Source organism: Macadamia integrifolia, chromosome 5 (assembly GCF_013358625.1).
Source record: "Macadamia integrifolia cultivar HAES 741 chromosome 5, SCU_Mint_v3, whole genome shotgun sequence".
NCBI lineage: Eukaryota > Viridiplantae > Streptophyta > Magnoliopsida > Proteales > Proteaceae > Macadamia > Macadamia integrifolia.
Window position 1 is genome coordinate 39,248,844 of NC_056561.1, and position 10,286 is coordinate 39,259,129.

General features: G+C 37.1%; 1 protein-coding gene across 1 annotated transcript; it reads left to right on the forward strand.

Moving 5' to 3' along the window:
* The first annotated feature begins 875 nt into the window (after window positions 1-875).
* LOC122078734 (aminopeptidase P1-like) lies at window positions 876-7,993 on the forward strand. The gene is made up of 7 exons (XM_042644836.1): window positions 876-1,124; window positions 1,416-1,479; window positions 5,446-5,585; window positions 6,186-6,470; window positions 6,590-6,712; window positions 6,844-7,149; window positions 7,826-7,993. Exons 1-7 carry the CDS (start codon window positions 1,032-1,034, stop codon window positions 7,976-7,978), a joined length of 1,164 nt encoding a protein of 387 aa, XP_042500770.1. The 5' UTR covers window positions 876-1,031; the 3' UTR covers window positions 7,979-7,993.
* The last annotated feature ends 2,293 nt before the right edge of the window (window positions 7,994-10,286 follow it).

A 10,286-nucleotide genomic window follows, 5' to 3' on the forward strand; every position in this document is an offset into this window, starting at 1 on the left:
GCACTCTGTCATTGACTCCTGCACATGTGCATGGCCACACTTCCTCACAAGAGAACTTCCCCTTGATATTTTGTTAGTGTTGACTCAATAACAACTCAAAGATATGTATATGCAATGAAATAACAAAGGTGTTTTATCGTGATTGTCAAAGAGTTGAGATAATTGTAACTTTAAAGTTTTCCATAAGCCTCATTGAATATAATCCCATATGACTTCAAATGCACATTTAGGAGGGGTATTCCGAAGGATATTTGGGAAACATACTAAAATCCCATAGGAGTTTATGAACCTGGGATGAGGTGGTAAACCTTCATGAACAGTGAAGAGAAGCTTTCTCTATTGTAATTTTACTTAAACAAGTGTGGATGTTTATTAGTCATACATACGAGGTACTGATTTTTTCTTTCTATTATTTAAATAAGAGGATAAAGACACGGTTTTGAACCATCAAGCTTCAAGCATCGATCCTTTTTATCGTCCCGTAGAAACTAAGCAAGAAAAAAAAAAAAAAAAAAAAAAAAATCAAAGGAAGAGCAAGAATATATTTTTTTTATAAGAAACATGAACGATTACTTTTTTTTTTCCAACGAACAAGAATAAGAACAAAAAAAAGAAAACAAGAACAAGAACATCTGCATCTATTATGAAAAGAAAGAGACATGATGGTGACGTGGCTAATCCAAACCATTAGACAATATCTTATTTAATTATTCTTCTGGGTGGAAGGCATTATATGATTCTTATGAAATCCTGAGGTAAGATATTTGCCAAAAAAAGAAAAAAAGAAAAAGGAAAGGGCATGATATTATCCACGAGATATACATCAATCCATTGGGAGAAATGAGGTTATTATGGTAACTTCACTAATTCGTCCCCCCGCACCCCTCCTCCCGGGGCGTTCCCGACCCATCCCAGTCCCGTTCAACCAACCTTCCGCTTATAAAGCCGTAGGCTTCTCCTCTGTTATTAACGTTACAGAACAAATTGTCGCAAAGAGAGAAAGAGAGCGAGTAGAGAGAGTAGTGAGAGAAATGGAAGATCCTCTCGATGCCTTGAGGTCTCTAATGGCTTCCCACTCCCCTCCTCTGGATGCGTTGGTCGTTCCTTCGGAAGATAATCATCAGGTCCACCTTTCTCCTCCTCTTTCCCTCGTATCGCTCGTTTACTTACCCTGCTTCAATTTATTTTCTTTATAGAGTTCTAGCCTAATTCGGAGGTCTCATTTAAAATCTGCATCTTTCGCAATTCTATTTCTATTATCTTATTGTGAACATCTCAAAGTAAGATCTTCAGGTGTTCCGTCGCAACTGTGCTGGAACTTTAGATCTTTTAAGCATGCTATGGTGATCATCACAACGATCACTTGCTTAGACTATTATCTATCTATTGATTGTTTATTGACATTGTTATGTCAGAGCGAATATGTATCTGCAAGGGACAAGAGGCGCCAATTTGTTTCTGGATTCACCGGAAGTGCTGGTGAGTCTAAATTATGATACTTTTGGTCTCTTCCTTATTGAAAATCAAAATAGATATTGTTATTTATTATTTTATGTTGTACAGTATGTTGAGATTTGTATATCATGGAGGTTCCAAGGGTATTGTATTCAGAGGCAGTTCTATTGACGTTGATCAGTTAATTACGGACTACCATTTCTATTTTGTTGGAATTGATGACTGGAGTGTTCGAAATGATCGCCAGACACTTCCCTTTTCTCTCTGACCCGGTAATTTAAGTATCAAAATGTCTACTTTTGGCCTTTCAGAATGGTTGGTCGGAACGTGGAATGGTCGACTGCAGATCATTACTAAGAAAAAAAAAAAAAAAAAAGATTAGAACGATGTCGCTTATAAATTTTATCTTGTCACTAAGGCAAACTGAGCCGACAGGCGACAGTGTCTTTTGGTTTAATCATTGGTTGTCAATGATTAGCTAGAGAGCAAAATGTTATTTTACATTCTTCTTGTCATTGGCTATTCCTGAGGTCCTACATTTTTCATGGGGAAAACAGTGGTTAGTCAAACCATGTTGATAAATTCTTGAACTACATCTTGGTTAGTTTCAGAATTTTTGGAGGGATAAATGATGGACTTAATTATTTGTGTAAACTGTAAGCTGTTGTACATTCTTTCTCTTTCGGTAGAACCCCCAATTTAAACAAACAAAAACTAAATTAAACTTCCCATTTTTGACTGCCATAAACTTCTTGTTCTTTTAATGGAATTGATGGGAAAATTGGACAGAAAAATTGGATGGAAAAATTTGAGATTTTGTTTGTTTAGCTTTCAAGAACACTCATAAAGAAGATAAATCCTGAAATCTCTCAAATCCGAAGAGTCAAGATTAAGCAACATCTGGATTGACTAAAGGTAGATAGCTGTTTGGGAATGGGAAACAAAGACTTTACCTGGAATTTAGCTCTCATTAGTGGCTAATAATCAAAGATTGGTGAAGGAGACCTTTTAGGAATTGTTACAGACATTGTCCTGATAATAAATTCAAAGATAGCTGTGACATATTCTAGATGGGCTAGTATCATTTACGCTGCTAGAAAGAGGCAATGTATTTTCGCATTATTGTTCGATCTTTGGGGCTGAAATTGTTATGTGGAATGAGGGGTAAGTTGAATGCCTTGAACAAACCAGTGATGATTCTGAGTGTTGTTTAACACCCAATTCATAGGCATAATAGTTGTGAAAGCTCAATGTTTATTAAAAGAGAAGCTGTAGAATTATTTCTAGCATGAAAAGTTCCAACCACTTTGCTGATGAATATAGCTCAAAATCTTTCACTGGATGCAGCACGCATTAAATTAAGTTTACCAGGCTGGATATGCTCATAATTTCTTTTGATTGGGAAGAACATTTGTTGGTTCACTTGGTCTTTCCTTCTGAGAAGAGTCTTTAATCACTTCCCTGTTGTCTTGCTACACAATGAATAGCCTAGAAGAAAATATTCCTGTCCTTTTCAAGTGGAAGTTTGTTGAAGAAACTACAGTCTATTAGATTGAACCTCAAAATATAGACTAAACATGTTTCAGTCATCTTTTGAGAAGTAAATCCAGTATAATAGAAACATCCATAGATCTCCTGAAGGATGAAGATATGGAAAGCTTTGGGATGAAACGAGCTTGAAAAGATATATTCATATCTAGTTAAATTTGAAGGAGTTATTCCAACACTCTAGAGGTGGTTGATAGTGCCATCCTGTATTTGTCTGAGAATTTATATGCTGCATCCGCTAACCCTGGCATAATGGGAGAAGGTATCGGTTTGAAAAAGAATAATGAATAGGCTACTGGCTCAAGAGAGAGCTTGAGGAAGAAGAGATCTAAATGGCCATTTGTGAGATTAAGAAAGACAACCTCCTCATGGGAGTACCTGTAGAATTTAGTCGATGGATAGTTTGTTGCGAATCTGATTGCTGAGAAAGTTGTAAATTGTAATGAATCTTAAACGGAGACTATAAACTATGTCTAAATTATTGCAGATATTCAGAAATGGTTTTCCTTATCTATTCAAAAATGGAAAATGGACAGTGTTGAGTGCAAGATTGTTCCTTTGGAAGATCGCTGTACTGTGTTAGGCCTGTTAGGGTACTGATGCTTGATAACCAGCATCAAACTAGTCGATAAACTACCCTATTAGTTGTAAATTGTGATGCTTGATTAACTACCCTATTAGTACTAATAATATGGAGAATTATGATTTTATTAACTTAGAAAGAGGAATGACATTTCAAACTTTAGAGGTGAAGTGATGAGACTGGTCGAATAAAGAAATTCATCGTAGTTTAAAGATTCAGTATATAGATCTAACAAAGAATAATACTATTTTTTTTTAAATGGAGAAAATAGAAAGAAATATGATTCATAGGAATCTACACCAAGTGATGGTAGAAGGAATACAACTCAACTCAACTAAGCCTTATCCCAGCTAAATGAGGTTGGCTACATAAATCCACTTCCATATGGGAATTCCATGATAGATTTTTTCTTTCTCAAGTAAAAAATATTCCCTTCTCTGAGGCATATTATGTTTAAAAGGGGGAGGGATGCCTCACTTAGATTTCAAATTGCATTCAAAAAAGGGATGCCATATTTAAAGTGGAGGCATACCTTAGTTAGATTTTAACTTCAACTAAATTAGAATTCAAAAAGAGTGAAATCCCTAGACAAACCAATACCCTTTTGATTTTTGGCCTAAAATTACCCACATGAAATTCAATTGGTGAGATTTGACTCAATAAAAACTCAAAAAGATAGAAATCCCACCACAAACTGACATTCTTTCCAATTTTGTCCAAATAATTCATAATGAAATTGGATCTGCGAGATTTGACTAAATTAGAACTCAGCAAGATAGAACCCCAAAGGGGTAACTCAGTTGGCAAGGGACCTTCGCCTCAGGATGTGTGTGGTTCTGAGTTCGACTCCTCTTACCTCCTTGGGGCCACTCACACGGGGTTGTTTAGTGCTCTTCACTGCTTTCGGTGAAAGTTGAATGGTTCTCATTCAACCCCGGTATGACCCGGTTCATGCGGTTTTATGGGCCCGCTTGACTACTCAGGCCAAAGGCCTAAATATTCGTTGTTAGCTTCAAAGAAAAAAATAAGAAAAAAAGAGAAAAAATCCAGTGAAAAAACAATATTCTTTCAATTTTTTGACCAAAATTCCTAAATGAAATTGGATTTACCACGTCTTGGTCTAGTAGGAAAGTAACTTGATAACTCTTCAAATGGAACCAAATAATGCAAAAAGCACATGTCTAGATCTGTGAAACATGGACCAGAGAAAAATAGCATCTATTGTCAATCTTGACTTGTAAAATAAAATAGTGACAACTCAAAAGTCAAAATTAAGTTTAGACATTTATAAATAACCTACAACTGTTTGAATATTTTATTGAAATTGGCTACACACAATTGCGATGTTATTAAATCAATGACAAATTCAGCTTTAAGTAAATTACGTTTGAAGTCTCACTTTTCAAATGCAGACTAACCAGCTGAGGTATAATGCTTTTCCTTGATGTAAAATTTTGCCATATCATATTATTATCCATAACTCAATATCAGGCCCATGGCTTGGCGTGTCCAGCATCTGGAACAGGCCTGGGCCTAAATATCATGCACGAAGTCCTGAAGTCTGGGCAAGGCCTACGACCGGGCCCTGTTATATGTTGGTTGGAGTCCAATACTGGCTCTTTATTTTTGTGATACTCCAAGACTAAATGATTGCCTGATCAAAGCCAAAACATTTTGTATATTACTTTTGCTTCCAGAAGAAAGTATTGGAGGCGTCTCTACAAAGCCACAAGTCTTAGTGCTCTATACTGTCATTGCTTGGAGACTTTTTTTCATCCACAGGGTTCCTAGTTCTTATTATATAAATTAAATATTTTCCAACGTGCTTATTCATGTCAATAATTGAATCTTTTATCCAGGCTTGGCACTTATAACAATGAATGAGGCACGACTATGGACGGATGGGAGGTACTTCTTGCAAGCTACACAGCAACTAAGTGACAGGTGGAGACTTATGCGCATAGGGGAAGATCCAGCTGTGGAGGCTTGGATATCTGAGGTGAGTTATTCTTACTGAAGGTCCTGCAAAACAATAAACTGAATGTAGCCATGTAATTTAAACATATTTTCAATTGAACTTTGTGCACCACCTTCTCAATGTCTTAGGGTTGCTACAGTAATTTGGTACACAGTAATTTATTCATTATGCTAGACTAGAAAGGATGTTCTTATCAGTTTCTTCATTTCTATAATAAATCTTCTATGGAGGTTGATGTTCTTGAAATGTGTCTTAGATATCTAGGATTTGTTTTGATCAATACAAAATTAAAAAAAGAACTTTTTTTCTATGGGAAATTGACTTTTTACACTCAAAATAAAACTTTCATCAAAGCTACTGTTTCTTCCCCTCCTAATGAGACTCAGATTTTAAAAGTATTCTGTGTGTGTGTGTGTGTGTGTTTTTTTTTTTCCTTTTTCTTTCCCTTGCCATTTTCTAATATTCTAAAAAAGTTCTCTTGATAAACCTTAGAAAGGCAGAATTTTTTAAATTATCCAGGTACCGACTGATGTCCAAAATGATATCTATGAGAGTTTGACTGTTATTGCAACGCCCCTTACTTAAGTTTCAATATCTGATCCGCTATCATTTTGTTATCAGAATCTGCCAAATGATGCTTCTATTGGGGTCGATCCTTGGTGCATCTCCATAGATACTGCACGAAGATGGGAGCATGCTTTCACAAAAAAACAACAAAGGCTAGTTCAAACATGCACAAACTTAGTAGATGAAGTTTGGAAGAGCAGACCTCCACCAGAAATTAAACCTGTTATTATACATCCGCTGGAATATGCTGGGTGGGCAGTAGCTGAGAAGTTAAAGGATCTGAGAGAAAAGCTTGCAAAGGAGAAAGCTCGTGGTATCATAATTGCAGCTCTTGATGAAGTAAATCTGATTCCCTTTTAAACATTTTGCCCAAGTGGATAGCTTTTGGACTCCTTTTGGATCTGTCATTGGTTCTTATTGCTTGAAGTTAATTTCTGTTAACTTCGCTACCAATGCAGGTAGCTTGGTTGTATAATGTTCGTGGGAGTGATGTGTCTTACAATCCTGTTGTTCATGCATATGCTATTGTAATATCGAGCTCAGCCTTCTTTTATGTGGACAAGAAGAAGGTTTCTGCTGAGGTCAGTTTCTTAAAATAAGCTCTGAATCTCATCTAACACTGTTCTATGTCTTCTGGCTAATTTGTAAGCTATTTGCTGGATAAACACACTTTTTGGCTTTTTAACTTATCTGGTGAATGTTCACAATGCAGGTATACTCATATATGGAGGAGAATGGAATTGAAGTCAGAGATTATGATGAAGTGAGCTCAGATGTTGCGTTGCTTGCATCTGGTCAGCTCAACTCCTTAGCAACCAAGGGAACTCAAACTGAAGTTCTAAATGGTGCTGGACTCAGTTCCACTGAGACTTTAAATGCTGAAAGTGAAGCAGAGGAAGTCAACCATAACATCATATGGGCTGACCCTGGTTCATGTTGCTATGCGCTGTACTCTAAACTGAATTCTGATGAGGTTCTACTGCAGCAGTCACCATTAGCACTTGCAAAAGCCATCAAGGTACACTAATAACTAAAAAAAGGTTACATTTTTATGGGGGTTGAATAACAAAATGTTACATTAATTGTTATGGAAAGTTTTTGAAAATCATAATAATCTTTTAAAACTGGATTTACTCCTTTTGTTGCTCTCCTGCTGTTTGGATTGTGAACTATCAAGTAAAGGTTCCTGTAATAGGTGAATATAAATAATCCCCCTTTTAAGTGGGATAAATTTATTCGCAAAAGAAATAAGAGTAGTACATTCAGAAGAAACTGGCCAAGAAGAAATCCGCACATCACATTACTTGGATGATTGTTCATAAGCTCGATTATTATAGTCTGTTGTGGATATTGCTTCTCTTTCACTTTTCCTTGTTTGCATATCTCGTGAGATCATATCAACTACTCTATGGAGGGTCTGTATACTTCATGCTGTTATGTTCAAATGATGGGTGTAATCTGCAACAAACTTATTTTCCAGACTGTTAGGCTATGCTAGCTGGATTGTTTGTATCACATGCACATCAAAGCAGCATTCTTATTTTTCTTTTCTTTGGATCTGCTGTTGCTTTTTTCATCCTTTCCTTTTGATATGCATTTTTATTCCATGGTTTTATGTTTCCTCTTTAAATATCAATTGATTGGTAGCTTGTTTATATGCTAATTTTTTTCCTATTGATTATCTAATATTTTAGAACCCGGTTGAGTTGGATGGCTTAAGAAAGGCACATATCCGAGATGGTGCAGCTGTTGTGCAATATCTTGTCTGGCTGGATAAACAGGTATGGTTATCGAGTTCACATGCTCTAACTGTATCTTTTCTGGTAACAATAACAATATTGTCTTAACATCTCAAATCTGCTTTGAATGCATTAATATATTTTATGTAACTTGCACATCAAAATTGCTGTGGGATTTAGATTTTAATGATATGACACAGTGGTTATTCTTAGCCTAAAATTACCAATTTCATTGCACTGTGTTCTTATTTAGAACACCCACCCCCCTTCCATTGATCCTGGGCCTGGGCGGGATTTTTTTTTGTGGGGGGGAGGGGTGTCAGGAGCTGGTAATACCCCGTGGGAAAGGATGAAATTATAAACACGTTCTCTATGGAGCAAGATGCTGGCAGAGTAGTCATTAGTCATTACTCAAAGTGTCACGTGAATTGCTTACTTTTATATTGCTGCTTTTGGGATTTTTCTCGTCTCCCTCCTTGTTAACTAGATTTTTCTATTACAGTTCCCCCCCACATATACTGATACAAAAAGTAGTGGACTAGAAATTATTATTTTGTGGCCTTTTATGTTGTATGAGTACCCATTTCAAAGCCATGTTTGCTAGGTTTCCTCAATGCTTCTTTCTAAATATGCGTGATGCAGTTGCATTAGACATTAATGTAACTGGCAGTAGCAATTTTGTAAGTCTGGAAGGCCCTCAAGTAGCAATTAGCAGTCCAATGGGCTGAAATTGACCTTTTGGGTATATTATAGGTTAGGCCTTTTGATGTAGGAGGGGTGCCTGGACAACTAGGGTTCCTACAAGGGTTACTCCACTAGAATAAGACATACTCAATAGGTCTTGAATTGGGTTGGGTTCAAAGTTGCTCAGCAAAAGTACAGATTTAGCATGCAAGATAATGGACTAATTAACAAGGCAGCAGTGATCAATAATAGTCTAGGCATGAAAATCATATAACCTACTTAAGCATCAAATGGGGACATGGGGAAAGGAACATGGCAGCATGTATATGTTAGGTTTAGCATAAATCAGCCAAGACACAAAGCAAGATAAGCAAACCATATAGTTCTCTAAAATCAACCAGCTAGTAAGGTAAAACAGCTAGTTTTTTTTTTTAAGAAAAAAAGAATAACAGTAAATAAATGGCTTGAAAACAGAGAACAATTTCAAATTTCAGTGTGGGGGGGGGGAATGAGAGGATTGAGAGGATAACAAGGAGTCAATGGAGATGGAATGGGGAGGGGATTTACATACCTTATTGCTGTCCAGATCTGAGGAGAAGAGAAGAGGCCGAGGTCTTCCAAAATGCAGAGATGCAGCCCACTTTGGTTGATGGAGAAAAAAATCCAGCCTACTGTGTAGTGATCCTTGTTGTTGCCGATGGAGCTTGTGTGGGTGATGGAGCTTTCAGCAGCTCACAAACAACGGATACAGCAGCAGCAGTGACCGAGAGAGAGAGAGAGAGAGAGAGACGAGAAGAAAGAGAGAATAGCGAGAGAGAGAGGGAGAGACTAACGAGAGGGAGAGAGAGAAAAGTCAAGAAAGAGGAGGCGAGAGAGAATTATGAGCGAAAGGGGCGATCGCTTTTCTCCATTCAAAATAAATTTTTTTTTTTCATCAACCCCTATCGTGGCCAATGGCCTTACATAAATAGTGAAATAATTACTAAAAAAGAAAAGGTTAATCCCAGGAACATAATCTCTGAATAAAGAAGTTTCCTAAAAAAAAAATAGGAAATAAAGTAGTTTCCTACTTAATTCAAATACCTAAATAAACAAGATACTAGGAAATAAACTACTAAAATAAAAAATCAGCAGTGGGTTCCTCAAGGGTGAAAGGGAAGTCCTCAAGGTCATCAAGGTAAAAAGGGGTAATGGTAGAGGCACCATGGTATGGGACAAGATCTTCCACATTGAAAATATTACTTATTTCCATACTAGCTGGTAGATCAAGGACATAAGCATTAGCACCTATCCTCTTAAGTACCTTGAAAGGACCTGTGCTACGAGCATGTAGTCTGCTCACTTTTTCCCTAACAAAACGTTGCGGCTTGATTCTAACCTTTTTCCCTAACAAAACGCTGCAGCTTGATTCTAACCATCACCATATCTCCCTCTTGAAATTCTTATAGCCTTCTATGCATATCTGCCTTTGACTTGTATTGATCGTTGCTCAGTGCTATCTGTCTTATACCTATATGCAAATCATGTATGTGCTGAGCAAAAGATTCGGTTGACGGGGAGGTCCTAGAGCTGGACACAACTGGGATAAGGTCTATGGGTGCCCAGGGTTGGTATCCTGAACAGATCTCAAATGGTGACAGACCAGTGGTATGGTTCTTAGAGCTATTGTATGCAAACTCAGCCTAGTTAAGGACTCGATCCCAACTGGTAAGGTGTTCTCCTATGAGGCAAC